The following is a 16844-nucleotide window of genomic DNA, read 5'->3' as shown; positions in this document are numbered from 1 at the left end:
AGTTAAGGTTTCTATTTGTAATTAGGAATAAGTTCCTGTCTCTTAGATCTGATGTAAACTGCTTGCAATCCCATTTACATGACGTGTATGTGTAACCCTGTCCATCACTTTTCATTGTATCCATTCAACAGTGTGTAATAGCCAACTTTCTTGCCTATGTAAACACCTTATCTCTTCAATAAAAGGGACTTCAAGAGGTAAGTAGGGGTTGCTCTCTCAAATTCCGATTTAGGGGAGACAGCTGGCTGGCCAGTCCTGAGTGCCCCCCAAATACAGCTTGCTTAACTGGGCACTCGTGGATTTGATCTTTTCTCCTCTTGATTCTCCGGCTTAATTCCTCCATGACTTCTGCAGTTTCTCCCTCCAGATTCCTGTTTGAGTTCCTTCCCTGACCGACTGATGATGGAGTGTGATGTGGAAGTGTAAGCCAAAAAACCCCCTTCCTTCCTCCAAGTTGCATTTGCTGAGAATGTTTTATCACAGCAACAAAAAGAGAACTAGAATATTAGATAATGCTGGACATTATTCAGTCTCTTCCATCCGTGTAGCTAAGAGCATAGCCAGCGCCATGCCTCCAGTGACCACACTGAGCAGCACTATTTGATGTGCTGGGCCACCATTCCACCCTGTCTGCTTCTCAGACCTCAACTCTAAGACGTCTGTATTCACACATTCATCTTCCTATTATCCCTGCAGCTGGTGGCCTGTCTCAGGGTCTTTAACTTCATGAATTGGTCTTTCTTCAAACGTATGAGGAACTGGCTAACTCATTTTCCTTAGGTCACTATTCAGCTCTTGCTTTCTTGAATATCATACAATTGGTGTTGGAGGGCCCCCCACCCCCTGCCAAGCATGCATGAGACCCCTTAACCTGTTCTACTTTAATTTCTTTCTGTAGTATTTTCTAATAACTTTTTAAAATCATGCATTCTCTATTCGTCCCCGTATCCTCCCTAGAAAACAAGCCCCATGAGTACTAATGCCTCGCTTGTTCTGTTCTCCTATAATTCATAAGCATACAGCAGTTAGTGGTATATTTAGCAGGTAAACACACATTTTTGAATATTGAGCAAATTCAACCTTTGTGCTCACCTTTACACCAGGAAATCCTTCCAGTCCTGGCAAGCCCATAGCACCAGGCTCTCCCTGCAAAATAGGAAAACGTAATATGCAGGAGCAATGACCAAGGTTTATAAGCAATGGTTTAAAGTCACAGTCTTCATTTCCCATACCCTGCAACACTGATTTAAAACTTGCCTAGTGAATATTATCTTCTATTTTCAAGCATTAGGTGTCTGAAAATAGCTTGGGAATTAAAGCTATTCTCCAGGCCTGAGTCCATTTTCCGATTAATTATTTTTATTCTGATTAAGAATCTAATCAGGATGAATCCCTGTAGTATATTAATAATTCCAGTTTCAGTAAGAATTAGAATGAGAAACAGATTTTAATAAAGTTTGCCAATTTGTGAGACACCTGGGGCTGCTAGCTTACGATATAATAAGATTGAACTCTAAGAGTGAGTGACGCAGGAGCTCTCCAGGCAGAATGTAACATCTTTAACATGGATTGCAAATGCTTACGGAGATGACCTCAGTAATTTAAGTCATTGCTCAAGCTGACAGGTACTGAAAGGCATAGACCAGCATTAAAAAAACAAAAAAAAAAAGCAAAAACAACAAAATCTTTATATAGTCTATTACATGGTCCTAGACCTATGTTGGAAAATGCTGATGATTTGAACAAATAAACATTATCATCAAGAAAACTGTAGAGTGGGTCCAGAGAGATGCTCAGTAGTTGGCTGCTCTTGCAGAGATGGGGGTTCAGTTCCCAGCATCCACAAGGTGGCTCACAACCACCTCTAACTGCACTTTCAGAGGATCTGATGCCCTCTTCTGGCCTCTTGTAGGTACTGCATACATGTGATGCTTGTACATATCCAGGCAAATAAGAACAGAAACAGAAACAAATCTTTAGAGAAATAGTTAAGATGTAGAGCTATTTGATAATTTCTTGTGAATTAATTCTTTTAACTAAAAATATTTTCCTAGGATACTAGATGCTTTAAAGATCACAACACCGGCTGGTGTGGCGGGGCATGCCTTTAATCCTAGCACCTGAGGGGCAGAGGTAGGTGGATGCTGGATCACTATGAGTTCTAGGCTAGCCTGGTTTACAAGTGAGACCTTGTCTCCAAACAAACAAACAAACAAACAAACAAACAAACAAACACAGAAAAGCCAGCTTTCAAATTATATTCTCTGTAGGTGTATTCTGCATATAAAACACAATCCTGCTTGAAAATATTTCTAAAGCTCTAATAACTATTGTTTATCCTCCTATTGCATACACTTAACATGTCAGAGTGCAACTTGGTATGCTTTATGTTTCAGAATTTTTTAATGCTCGGTAGTACATAACCTGTCAATCACAAGAATAAAAGAACAAAAAGGAGTTTAGATTCTTTTTTGTGTTAAGTCTGTGTGGAGGAGGCCCCGAGTTATTGATGCATGGCCTAAATCCTGGTATCATGCTGCCTCTTTGTTTACATTTTCAGCAGTCTTTCCTTACAATAAAAGATGTAATCAATTAATTAATCAGCATTTTTGAGAGTAGATGATAATTAAATATTTAATTGAAACCACTAAGATATTGAATAGCTAAAGAAAAAAATTATTCTGCATCAGGAGACCATTCAGTTATGACTATATCCGAAGGCAATTTTTTCTTGACAGAGCTTTATTCAGAAGAGTATCATTGCTGTGTGTTGTATCTTGAATATTAAATATCTTCCCAGAGAGCATGAGTTTAAGGGCCTAAACTGCAATGTAGCTGCAGACAGAAGCAGGGATCGTGGGGGGCTCTGACCCCATCAATTAACCCATTAGAGATTTATAGCTTAATAGGCTTGGCTGTAAAAGAAAGCTGTCTTTTGCTTCCTGCCACCATGAGACTAGCAGCTTAGCCCCACTAAGTGCTCCCTGGTACATTCTCTGACTCACCACGGGCCCGACAGAGCAGCTGGCAATGGACTGAAACCTTTGAAACTGTCAATCAAAACTAGTATTTCCCCCTTCTAAGGTGTTTATCTCAAGTATTCTGTCACAGTGACACAAAGCTGACTTAACATGTCATGGAACTTGAAGGATACCAGACAGTACATTTCCTCCACCACCTCTAGTGTTGGCTTTTCAAATATGCATTCTGGAAGGTACTGTCATTTCACTGCTGGCTTATCCCTGTACTGTGGAGTGCTGTTTCTCCATACCCAGAAAATAGTGGGAGATGATAAGAATAGCATGTGGGTATGTCCATGTAGGACTCAGAGCAGTACTTTTAGTGAGAAGTGTGAATGTTCACACAATATTTAATTTCATGACTCCATATTTTTCAGTTCCTATTTTAAACACAGAGACTGTCCTTCACTTCATTTTATTCTTTGCCCTGTTGCATCTAAAAAATATTGGGGCTAATTTTTTAAAATTAGCTACTTACCAGTGCTAGTAAATTATAATTTACTCTTTAGTATTATAGATTTTAAAAATGTTCTCACTTTAACCTGCAACTATTAACATGAGAACTTGAAAGAATGTTCCAGAAATGTCAGTGAGAAGTCTGAATTTATCTATATGACTAAGAATGGTCCTGTTCTATAAGTCTGTAGGAAATTAAGTCTAGAGGAATTTTTATCAATATGATGTAAGAAAACAGAAATAAAAATGAACAGTATTTTCTAGATGAACATATATAATATAATAGTATCTTTTTAAGATGCAAACAAAGAAAGACTAACCAATTATAAAAGAAAGGAAACTTCTATATAATGTATTTGGGGTTCAGAATATAGTACTAAGGACTTGTAATCATTTTTTTAGGGTAAATCAAATAGACATCTAATACGTATATTGTTCAGTAACAAGATAACTTCTTTGATAAATCTTGAAAACATTTTTAAATGTAAGAAGTTTCTATGGTTTGTCTCCTATCTGGTTTAACATTTATTCAGACAGTTTTACCAACTTCAGCTATAATAAAAAGACTTAATTTTTTTCCTCACATAGCAACAGAAAGTGGTTTGAAAGCCTATTTCAGTGTTAGGTACATTTAAGTTTCAATTGTCTCCTCAAAGGTTACAAGGATATACAAATGGAACATGAAGGATGGAATATTTGCTTGAAAAGGACATGGCAGGGGAAAAGACGCCAAAGGTTAAAGGGAATCTAATTGAATCTGGCAGAGCTTTCGTCGTGAAACTCCACGGTTGAGAAAGACGCTGAGGACAACTGCCATCCTCCGGGCACCTGGAGGACACAATCTCCTTCTTTGCTGAGTGTTAATCCCCGGATATATTCCACTCAACAAGCAGGTTTATGACAGCCTGCACTCCCCGCAGAATAATTGCCCAAGACATGCAAAGTAAATAAACAGTCTTTTCCCATGTTTTTTGCTAGAGAGATGTCAGACATATTAAGGAATCCCTCTCCCTTCAGTATTTCTCTTCCATGAGCTACTTAAAACTGAATCAATCATCCAAAGAAGGCCATTAGAGGGGAGCATTCCATTTGTCAAGAGCATTATATGTGCCTTCTTACAGCAGAGAATGGCTTTTAAAACCTGCTGATGGAAAGAGGCAAACCTCAAGGGCAGAGACAGCACCAGGACTAATGCATCCTGGAAATAAAGGACACATTTGCTGGTGTATCTCTGTCTGTTGGCTTGTCTCTGACACCTTAACTGAAACACACCTAGGAAGGCAGGCCATCTGTGCTTGGGACCCTTTGTAGTGTTAACAAAGGGTACTACACTGAGGTAAGAACATACATACCACTGGGCCTGGATCACCTTTGGGGCCCTAGAAGAAAAACATAGAAGATGTTTTAATTGTTCCTAATGACAGTTGCAGTATCTGAAGCATTTTTCTTCAAATGCCCGTTAACAAATGGAAGGATGGCACATATTTTGCTTTTGCTGAAGTTTGAATTTGAAGAATAAAATTAAGAAATGTACTTGGGGTCTAGAGGGGATGGCTCAGTGATTAAGAGCACACAATGCTCTTCTAGAGGACCTAAGTTCAGGTCTCAGCACCCGTGATGGGTGGCTCACAACCACCTGTAACTCTAGCTCCAAGGAATTCAGCACCCTCTTCTGACCTCTACAGGCATTGCATGTAAATCCCATGCACGTGCGCGTGTACACACACACACACACACACACACACACACACACACACACACCATTAAAAATAAAACAACTCTAAAGAAACAATATGGTACTATTTCTATGAACATAATTGGGTGTTGATTTAGAACTCTGACAATGAAAAAACATGATACTGGTATGCTAAATATTTTCCATTATTAAGGCTTTGTGAACTTTTTCTTTTATCCAAATTGGTTTCACTTATCATTTACTCCTGTAAAATGTGGTTCCATTTGTGCCATTCAGTGAGCTTGAGAGATCTCACCATCGTTATTGCGATCTAGCTAAAGCAACTTAAAGATAATCATCTGTACTTACAGGGGGTCCTGGGGGACCAGGGTAACTGGGAACATTCACTCCTCCCTTCAAAAGAAGAGAAAACAGATGAGGAGAGTTTACAGAACCCTGTAACTGGAAAATGATCATAGGTAATTAGACATGGAGATACCTGGATTTTGTATAAACTGCTCATGCCATTTCCTTCACTGGTTGGGACACCCTTAGGGAGACATAAGTTGCAGAAGTTAGCATTTTCAACTTGAGTCATTTTTACCAAATGGTATTCTTCCCATATTAATTTTTTACCTAAATTTTTCTATTTTATACTTAAAGTTAATTTAACACAGTAAACAAAATACCGTAGTGTTTTAATGTTTCAAAACAGGAAACCAGGGAAAGGGACCTGAGTTATGTCCGGAGCACATGGATATTTCTAGTTGGGTTTGATTAGTGTTCAAGCCTGCAGACGAGGCACTAATGCATTTGGAGGAAAAATATTATTTGCTCATTAAAATTCAGTTTCTGAATTGCCAATTTACTGTGTTTCCAGCCTGCTGACCTGCAGGCAGCCGTGCAGTAAGACTGAGGAAGATGTGAATAGGGAACAATTTGGCTACTGCAAAGTGATGCTTTCCTTCAGTTTCTCCAAACCAAACAGAAAATTAAGGTGAATTGGAGGACAACTTCATTCACAATGCTGTGTGGATATTTCTACAAAAGCATCCTTAATAACTGGGGAACGAGAGCCCCCCCACCAAAAAAAACCATAAATGTGAATATGGAACATGAAAGGAGAACTCATTGTGCAGTTTGAAAATTCCCATCCATGCTAGTATTTGCGGGAAATGCACACAAAACTTTCAGTTTGGAAACACTTAGAAAGGATAACAGGTTCTTAGATTAACTATCCAAGTATGCATTTTCACTTTTTATATCTCATATGCAAAAGCAAAAGAAAGCTATGAATTCATTACTGTCTGGGGATAATGGTGGGGGCAGCTGTGCTCAGGGAGCACAGTTCACACGCATCTTCAAAACAGCAGTGATGGAAGAAGATGCTCTGCCTGTTTATTCTTTTATTGGTTCTTCATTCATTTGGCAATAGCTGAGCATGGGCCATATTTAGTCAGCTATGCCCCGAAGAGACAGAAGAGACCTCTGAGAAAGCCTTCCAGAGAAGATATATAATCTGTCTCCAAAAAATGAATTCTTTTTGAAGAATCCAGAGGAAGATTTCTTATGCATGATATTAAAACACAGGCCTCTTGGTATGTTTTTTTTTTTTTTCCATTGAGGAGAGGAGCATATTTCAGAATTGGAACTCCATGAGTTTTCTATCCTGCTTCTTTGTGAAGGAAGAAAGGATCAGTTTGAAGAACATGTTTAAGAAAAGAAAGAGCCAAGCAGTTAAGTTGTGTGCAAGGCATGCAACTCTACACAGACTCATAACATGTGCTTTAGTTTTCAGAAAGCTACCGCCAGGCACTGCCTCTCTCTCCTGAGCTTGGCTTCTTAAATTCCTAAGAAGCAATGTGGGAAATAATGGACATGGACCCCAGCTTGCTGCGATTCAACCATGGCCCCACATGAGGGCAGACTTGCCACAGAGAGAGGCCTCTCTCCTCTCCACAGCTTCCCTGAAAGAGTGCAAGCCTGTTTAGACCAGGAGGGCAAACATCCAGGGATCTTGTGCATTTTTCTTACTGTGTGCCACAAAAGGAGAATTTCCTCACGTCTCAGACATCACTCATGCGGTGACACACACACACACACACACACACACACACACACACACACACACACACACACACACACAGCATCTTTGAAAGTCCAAATTGCATGGCAAAGAAAGGATTTCCTTTTGAAGGCCTTTTATTTTCTGTGAAGGTATATGATAGTCAAATGATTCTCTGTCTTTTGTAGGAAGTCTAGAGTCAGGCCAGCATACAGCCATGCATCCTGATTCCGTGGAAGGGAAGTTCATAGTATACAAACAGATCTGAACCCTGCACATTGTAGCTTAGCTGAAATAGGGACAAGTTAGGTTTACCTGATGCTTCATTGTCTGTCATTTACACACACACATACACACGCACACGCACATGCATGCACACAAAGAGGAAGTAACTTAGAAGAAGTAACTTTGCAAGCATGGAAGCAATCTGCCTTATGAGCCATTAAGTACACAGAATTAAAGCATATACTTCAAACAACTCACAGGGGGTCCAGGAGGTCCAGGTTTCCCAGGGGGTCCCTCGCTGCCCTGCAGGAGATACACAGGTCCAAATGAATGGCTTGGCCATTCCCACTCCAGATTCATGAACCAGGCTGTCTAAAGAGCCATCTTCAAAAATCACCATGGCCTGCCATGTTGCCTCAGACTTGCACTCTTATTGTGCTTAGTTTACTCCTTGGCTCAGTAAAATACACTTCAGGAAAGGGACTATCTTTCTTCAAGCTGGATTCTTGCTGTGTGAACTCTAGGGGGAGGACACTCAATTTCATCAGGGACAGACAATCGAGGTGACCTGTTACAGGCTTTGAACACAGTAGGGGATTTTCTCCTCCTAGGTGTACATGGGGGAATAGGGTAGGGTTCATGTGAAGATTGCAGGCTCTGAGACCGTGGCTTTCTGGACTAGCCTCCACTCCTGGCTTCACCTCCACCACCTTCAACTTTTTAGAACCGGAGAGAACATTCTCATAAATTTAACCAAATTATCAAATCACAACGTGTGCCATATCTGTTGGCTAATATCAAACTCTACAACCAGGTGAGATGTGTCTTACTGAGTGGAATCAACCTGTTTGACACTGCTTAAGGAAAATGGTCTATTAATTCAATTTATTGATAAAGTTTAAAAAACCTGGTAGGAGACACAAACTGAAAACAAAAGGTGACTACAATAATTGCTTACTATGGAACAGTAACTATTCTGTGATTTTGAACCGAAACCTGACAAATGACTTTTACAAAGAACAGAATGCCAACCAGTTCACAGTAAGCAATTGGTGCAGCCTCCTTGGCTTTTGCCAATTGTTTCTATAAGTGTGCATTATTTGTAGACTAGTACTTTCATAAAATGTTCTATGCCATGTTTATTGGGACAGTGACAACACATGGCTAATTGACAGAACATCCAGAGGGACTAACATATGATGTCTAGGAATTTTGAGGGATGTTAGTCCTTTTCCAGAATTTGGCCAGAGATTTTACTTCAACACTCATCTGTTTTCTGGTAACAAAGGAAAATGTCACAAAACCATTTATTTATCAAGATAAATAAACTGTAAAGTTTCTCATGCAACACACCACCTGTTGTATCTTCCCCAAACTGCTTTGATGGTGGCTGTCTCCCTAAGACGCCCTCTGTTCTGCTGACTGCTGGCAATGTCCTTTAGAGAATTACATCACAGTTCTTGTGAGTCAACAAACAGTATGTGCCTATTGAGGACACTTCTTTCTTCCCTCCTGGCACAATTAGAAGTCATATTCTCATTTGTGCCCTCAAACTCATTTTAGTGTGGAATTCCCATTAACTTCAAAGGCCAGGCTAGGACGGAATAATTTTCATAGAGAATAGAGGGGAAAAATTGGCTGGTGGAGAGGATAAAGGGTCTGGAGGTATTAACAGGATAAAAATGTGCTGCAGCTCTCCAGAACAACTACATTGTTTCGTTTAAGTGTTGTGGGGGATATTTTGCTCCTTGACACCATCATCCTCCATTTTGCTCAGGGAGCTGGCATCCTGGCTAGTGTGCAGGAGATACTAAAGTAGCTTTTTGTGGTCACTTGGCACTTACTTCCTTAATCTAAATAGTTTTAACTATTTCACGATTTGTCAGCCTATGCCTGGACTGTCATTGTAATGCCACTTTCAATCTTAGACCAGGACAGCCTGATGCTTCTGGCCTGTTGCTCTTCCCTTCCAAACACAGTAGGTATATCCAGCTGTGAGCTGTGGCAGTTACTCCTCACTGCCTAGTTGATGGGGCTTAGGATCACCATGGAAACACATCTCTGGTTATGTCTGTGAGGACACTTCCAGAAATGTCTAGCAGAGCAGGGGAAGACCTACACTGAATGTGGACATCATTATCCCATGGGCTTGAGCCCCAACTGAATAAGGATAGAGCACCAGCATTGACCTCTCTGCATCTGCCTGCAGATGTAGTGTGACCTCAAGATCTCCTCTTCCCATGACCTCGGCACCACGATGACATGCAGCCTTGAACTGTAAGCCAGAACAAACCCTTCCTACTTTTGGCTGTTTTCTCAGATGGTTTGAAAGAGCAACTAAAGCAACCAACACATCCTTTCCAGGGCAAATGTTTTTAGTGAATTCCCACTACAGCCTTCTAGGAACAGCATTTCCAGATTGTTTCACAAGACTTTTGACCTTTGGTTATTGTTCACTGTCTTTATAGCCAGTAAGGCATCTGGAGGCAGAGAGCTTGTTCAGAATGTTTGGGCACTTTTTCCCCAAACTCACAGCATGAATCCAGTTCACAGGGTCATGAATTAGATGGCCCCCTTGGGAGATAGTTGGGTCACGGGGTAAAATTTTCATGATGGGATCAGTGTCCTTCTAAAGAAACCCAAGGAAACTGAGTTACAGTTGAACTACATGAGAACTCATTTAGAACATGCCCTCTTTGAACAAGAAAATGGGCCCCACCAGTTGCCAGATACACCAGTGCTGTGGCCAGGGACTTTCCAGCTTCTGAGACTGTAAAGCCACTTTATACTATTTTTGTTATAAAATCCAAAAGAGATGAAGCTGGTACTCTCTGATACATTACACTCCAGCTTACCTATATCTCTTTAGGAGACTTGGGCCAGTCACCCTTCCACATGGTTCGATGGTCCAGCCTATAAATCCAGTTTTGATTTCTATATCCTTCCCCAGTGTTCTCTCTCGTCTTACTTTCTGCTAGGAACATACCTCCTGTATTCAAACCCACTTTTAGACCAGCATCTTTGCAAGTACACTTCATGAATAGCTGCTTCCTAACACCATTTGCTCTTGTATGTAGCAGGCGTGGCTACAGCATCCCCTACACTTGTAGGCTGTTCTTGATTGCATGGGTCTCTCAGTAATTAGTCCCATCTTACCACTAACCCAGCCCCATTTTCCTCTGTACCTTGTCACCTTTTGCGCCAGTGGGACCAGGATGTCCAGTCCTTCCCGTTAAGCCCTGTAAAATGGACAGATGAGTTTGTTATAGAACCAACAAGTCAATGGTCAAAAAGGTGTTGGGAGCTGGTTGCTAAAATGTAGCCATTTCGAAGATCATTTGATCATAATTAAATCAGTCTACAAGCTTATATTTCTTCAGGCTGATACAGCAGCTGTATTCTCCTGATAAGCCTTTGGAAGGGTAAAACTTCTATCTGTGGAACTTTTCACCTTGTCCAACCTCATTTAATGACCTTAATTGGAACCTTTTGATACACTGAAGAATTCAGTCTTGCTGTTTAAATGGCAATTTACATAACATTATGTCTTTCTAAATGAGGTATAATTTTGGTAGTGATCAACATCTTAAATACAGTAAGACTGGGCAAAATTAACAGTGTGCATCTTGAGTTATACGATCTGCATTGGAAAAAAAGAAAACAAAAAATAAGTTGAATTCTTCTTCGAGAATAGAATTAGCAGTAATTCTTGTGGCTTCTTTTACAGTACTCTTTCATAATTTTAAGTTTTATTGTACAGGTTTGTTGAGCATAGTGAGGTGCAAGCATAAAAGATAACCTCTTAATTATGGCAAACCCATGATTCAAAACATTAAGGAAAGATCATACTCTTATTTGAAGGATAAAATTATTTGCTGTCATAGAACCTTCAAGAGGAGGAAGAGACAGAGGAGTCAAGACATTGACTGAGTGGAGTTAATTTAGCAAGGAAAATGCATTATTTGGGACCAACTTACACAGACATTTATTTGTTGGTCTGAAACTCAAGTGTGATTGTGTGTCCTGTCTTTTATCTGGCAATTGAACTTCAGGATTGCTTAGAATTCAGCTCTAAAGAAGAGATTGGGTTCGGCAGGTTGGAAATGATAACAGATTCTGTTCCAGGAAAACAAGATAACCCAAAGGCCATATTGCTGTGTTCCAAGAGCAGATTTTTAAAAATTCACAAATAGGAATAAAACAAATTAAAGCTGATAATCTTTGGCCTGTTATTTTCTTTGGAAAATTCTCAGCTTGTGTTGCATCTGAATCTCTCTTCCAAGGTCAGTACCAACATTTATAACTAAGGGGAGAATGCAGTTGTATATGCATCCAGTTTCTACTTCCAGCTGAGTGGGAGGATGCTCTTTGACTTGGTAAAAAATTCTGACAGGAAGACTCCGGGACCCTAAGCAGGCTTAACTAATCTTAGATGAAAGCCAGAAGTGCTAAAGGAGGTTACGTTTCTAGGCAATAGCTGATCTATAGAGAGATATATGGAGCAGGGATGGTACCAGGAATATCAATGTACCTTGTATCATTCCTACAGGTATGACCTGTGAGGAGAATAGTCTTATCAAACACTTACAGGGGGTCCAGCTGGGCCAGGAGCTCCCGAGAGGCCAGGAATTCCTTGAAGACCCTGGAAGAAACAGTTTTCATCATAAAGTTTATTGTAGGGAACAAATCATTTTTTGCAATTCAAATATTTTTATTATTGAAAATTAATCCTAGAATTTAATCAAGAAACTTGATATGTGTAACCTATAAAAATCGATTTAGTTAAAAAATATTGGTGTGAGTGTTTGCTTGCATGTGTGTCTGAGTACTATGTGTGTGTCTGGTGTCTACAGAGGCCAGAAGAGCACATTGGAACTGGAGTTACAGATTGTTGTGAGCCAGCATTTTGGGGCTGGGAATCGAGCCTGGGTTTTCTGGAGAGCAGAAAGTGCTCTGAGACATCTGAAAGACCACTGAGACATCTCTCAAGTCCCTCAATATCGACTTCAAAGAGTGAGGGCAGTAAGCTAAAACGCCATGGCATGGAATCTGTAACAAAGGTAATTTTATCTGTTTGGTGATTCATAGAACATTTCTGATGTTCTATACCCACTAGCCAGAAGTAGCATCACTGAGAACTGTATACTCCTAAAGCATGGAAATACAAGCTTTGAGCCTGGTATAAAAGCTGGTTGTGTACAATCATATACAAGCTGATTGGTATAAAGTAATGCTGGTAGAGAAATACTCGATTACACCAAGGCTTCATTCAACTACTGGCAAAAAGGAGAAAATGTTTTATGATATTTTTAGTTTATCTGTTCAGTTCATTATAAGAAAGCAAATTCTTACCTGTGAATTTAACAGTAAAATTATGGCTTAAGCAGCAAAGTGAAGGTCTTTTCCCATCCCTTCCTTGGATGGGCAGGATAGTAATTAAATGGGTAGGGCTGAAAATCTGGCACATTTATTTATACTTAGGAGGAAATTTATAAGGTAATTTTATTTCTTTACCAGGTGTTCCCACTACAGGATTAGTTGACTAAATCCTGTAAAACCCCTAATATGGAAAGTTTCATAATTACTAAATCACTGTTTATAAAACCACTGGATGACATGGGAACAAAGAAGTCACAGGTATTACATAGAAAAGGCTAAATTTTTGAACAGTTAGCAATGTGTTTTTAAAATGTGTGGATCAATTTTTTATTTCATCAGCCGAATTGGATCTTTTTTTTTTAATTTTGGAAATTTGTGATTAGGTTTGTTTTCAGAATTCTGGATTTTCATATATATTTTTCATTTTGCAATGGTAACTGCACCCATTGTGAGTGGTGTGATGAGATCCCACTGGTGTCTGCAGAAGTATTTTCCAATACCACATAAATACAAAATACTTCCATCGCAGGGTGTGATGTTCTGATAGGATGGGGAAAACAGACCAGAACTGTGTGAGTTTGTATCAGATTCTGCAGTCAGGTGAATTTACTGCCAACCTGAGGGAGTCTTCCAGGATTTTCAGAGGTTTTCTGGGGTCTGGATTGTGGGCCATACATAATACTACTCTTACCACCTCTGTGTGTTGTGGGAACAGACATAAGTTTTAGGTTTCTATTGATTTGTGTCTTTCCTGACTTTTTGTAAGGGGCTTAGATCATTTTTTAATCAGAGGAAAAAAATGAATCACCCTTTTGTTGCAGCAGATTAACATCATGTGGGTCAGGTTCTAGATTGAAGGGCTGGAGTTGTTGCTCAGTGGTACAGCACGTGCCCAGCAGTCATAAAGCTCAGGCTTTGATGGCTGGTGGTGTAAATACCAACCAACCAAACAAGCAAGCAAGCAAGCAAACCAACAAAAAACAAGACCCAACTTCTGGGTGGAATAGTTCCATTCTCTCAAAATTTAATCTCCTTTATTGAATTCAGTATTCTTTTTATGTTGACTTAATATTATTTGTTGTAATAGAACTCCTCCTTCTAATGTTCTTAAATGATGAAGTTTTGTAGGTATTATAAATATCAGGGGAAGTTACTGTGGTAAAGTGACAACATCTTTTATGAGATGTCTACAGGACTGAGCTGGATTGAGGTTCTTTGTACCAATAGTCTTAAGGACAAGCTCAGTTTGTACAATACCAAATGAGATCACATGTTATTTCAGGTTTACTCATGAGGTGCTATGGTGGTTTGAAGGAGAATGGATTCCATGGTCTCATATATTTGCTTGGTTCCTAGTTGGTGGGTGGCGGAACTGTTTTGGAAGGATTAGGAGGGCTGGCCTTGTTGGAGGAGATGTGCCTTGTGTTTGTGGATGACATGTAAGCTCTCAGTTACCGCTCCAGCACCTGTTTGCCTTCTGCTATGCTCTCCACAATGACCATTATGGACTAACTCTTTGAAACAGTAAGCAAGCCCCCAATAATATTAGCTTCTAAGTAACCTTGGTCATGGTGTCTCTTCTCAGCAATACTGAGACATGAATGATACGAAGAATACTAAAATAATCTCCTTGAGTGTGCTGGGATGCCTCATGTACTAAGTCTTGGGAAAAATCTGTATATTTGTTTTCAAGAACATAGTCATTCTTACTTCAAGATTTTGTCAACCCCATTGGCTTGCTGTTTTCATGCACATGTGCATGTGTGGACTGTTCACATCAGTATGATGGCCCAACTCTTTTCATTTTCTTATTACTACCTTTATGAGTTTATAAATAAATTTGTAACTTTGTAAGTGGAAAGGAAAATTTTCCATTACGAATGGTACTTTTCAATGACTGAAGCTTATGCACATGTATCATAAATTTCTTCAACTTAAAACATTTACATTCCCACATTTTTCTACATGTACCTGTTTCGGATATTCATGTGCATATTTCCTCTTCTCTTTGCTACTTCAAGTCTCAACTTTGAGTCAGCCTAGAGATGCTCAGTGAGGTTTTAGATTGTCTCATGTATAAGCCTGGGACTCATTAACTTTTGGTGGCCGCATTAAACTTTAAAATATACCCTAGTACATACGTAAAAACACCATCATCAGCAGTCTTTCTCTCAGCTACCTGAAACTTTGTATTAAGAGTGAAAGCTGCTATGGAGGCCTAAAGGGCGATAAGATGATTTTTGTAAGACAGGATGGCCATTAAAGAAGACAGACATTCAAGACTACGACAGTCAAGTTAACCTCAATGGTGCAAATTCAAATGTAAATTAAAATCCATTGCATAGATATTCAGCCACCACTTGTATACATTATGATGAGTGATATTTTCATGTCTTGCTTGTCATTAATTACTGTAAAATATTAATTATATGAAGACATAAGACCCCCAAAACAATTTTTCTCTGGCTCAGAAGGGTAGGATCTGTGCTCTGTCAGCACCTTCTCAAGCTGATGCTGAGTCATAAAGCATATATGAAGAACCTGGAGGAAGCCACCTTTCAAAGAGTGACAAATGAGTGATTCCTCTCACTTAATAAATTAAATTGAAGATTATAAAATCAGAACTCTAAAAAGATATGCTCTTCTCTCTGTACTTTTTCCACTGAATGAAGAATAGATGTTTGTGGTTTTGTAACATTAGAGGCAATGCATGTCTGTTAAGAGAGAATAGTCTGTTGGCCAGTTAGTTAATGTTTTTATTCATTTAAACAATTCAACAAGGTATGTTAACTAAGGTATTCTCTGATTCCAAGTAGATGATGCAATTATGTTTGCTGTTATTGATCTGTGGGAGAGACAAAAGGTATGCTGCCTATTCCTTTCGAAAGGCCCGACTAAGTCAGTATGTTGGGCCAGGTTTATTCATGTTATGCTTATGATGAGGAGACTAAGGGAAAAGCGCCTCCTGGAGTCTAATGAGTCCTCTGCAGAATTTTCTGTGATCCATGTCAAAGAGTGTGCAAAGTGCACCTAAGGAGAGCACACTAAAGGATCCAGGCATATTAACCGTGGGCTCAGCTCACCAAGACAGCAACATACCTCACAGAATCAATAAAATTTAATGTCTAGCGAATTTAACAGAGCCACTTACAAAAAGCCCAAATTGCAATTATTTCTCAATCTTTTTTTTTTTTTTTTATTACCTTCTCAATTGGCTCTAAACCCACCTCTTGAGTCTAGGCAGTTAAAACCTGCCTGCCTGTTAGAGCCCATTACTGTGCTTATACTTTACTGAAACCTTCTGTGGAACTCCAGGAAGCAAAAGCTCATTAATTCTTACTTGTTTCCAAAACAAAAATGCCTTTGATGTTTTATTTATAAATGAAAATAAATGCCGTATTTCTTATTCTTTAATTTTTAACTTGGAAAACAATCCCAGGCCAATCTTAAAGGTTTCTAGAACACAATGAATATCAATAAAAACAATAATAAATGATGATAACTTGTAATGTGAAATACAGTTCTTACCAGGAAAATAGATCTATTTTATAGTGTCATAATTTTCCACACTACCATCAAGGTTAATATATGCCAGATGGCTTTCTTACTTTCATTAAGAACTATTAGCACCAAAACTGTTTAAACTAACAGCAATTCATCATCCAAATTGGTTTTTCTAAGAGTTAATGTGAATTATGCAGGGCAAGAATGATATCCTAAGCATCACTGTGGCTTATAGTAAGAGTATTACACCATTATCTCCAGAACACGTTCGATCTGCGTGCTTGGTCCTGGGGTGGATGAGATGCTGACCTAAACCATACTGCACAACTTATTTCTCCCAAGTGTTTGGAAGCTGATCAGAGACATAGAGAAACCAAGGTTGTTAAACATCAGTCATGTTTAACTGATACAGAGATATCCCCTGACTGGCTCTGGAGCTGCCCTCATCTCTATACTTGTTCTTATACTCTTTCCACCTCTTTGCTATCCTGAGGTTTTTGTTTTGTGAGTTTATTCTTCT

At 39.3% G+C, this 16844-nt stretch overlaps 1 protein-coding gene across 1 annotated transcript in view; it reads right to left on the bottom strand.

The window, feature by feature from the left end:
* Positions 1-16844, bottom strand: part of Col19a1 (collagen type XIX alpha 1 chain) — a 298074-nt gene that overhangs the window by 25221 nt on the left and 256009 nt on the right. Inside the window, exons 35-41 of the mRNA XM_027392846.2 lie at positions 12030-12083; positions 10627-10680; positions 7700-7744; positions 5651-5701; positions 5521-5565; positions 4829-4855; positions 1093-1146 (exon numbers count right to left, since the gene is read on the bottom strand). Coding sequence (XP_027248647.2) covers positions 1093-1146; positions 4829-4855; positions 5521-5565; positions 5651-5701; positions 7700-7744; positions 10627-10680; positions 12030-12083 — 330 coding nt within the window. The remainder of the gene's footprint in view (positions 1-1092; positions 1147-4828; positions 4856-5520; positions 5566-5650; positions 5702-7699; positions 7745-10626; positions 10681-12029; positions 12084-16844) is intronic.

The sequence above is a fragment of the Cricetulus griseus genome, assembly GCF_003668045.3.
Source record: "Cricetulus griseus strain 17A/GY chromosome 1 unlocalized genomic scaffold, alternate assembly CriGri-PICRH-1.0 chr1_1, whole genome shotgun sequence".
NCBI lineage: Eukaryota > Metazoa > Chordata > Mammalia > Rodentia > Cricetidae > Cricetulus > Cricetulus griseus.
This window is presented reverse-complemented; position numbering and strand designations above follow the sequence as displayed.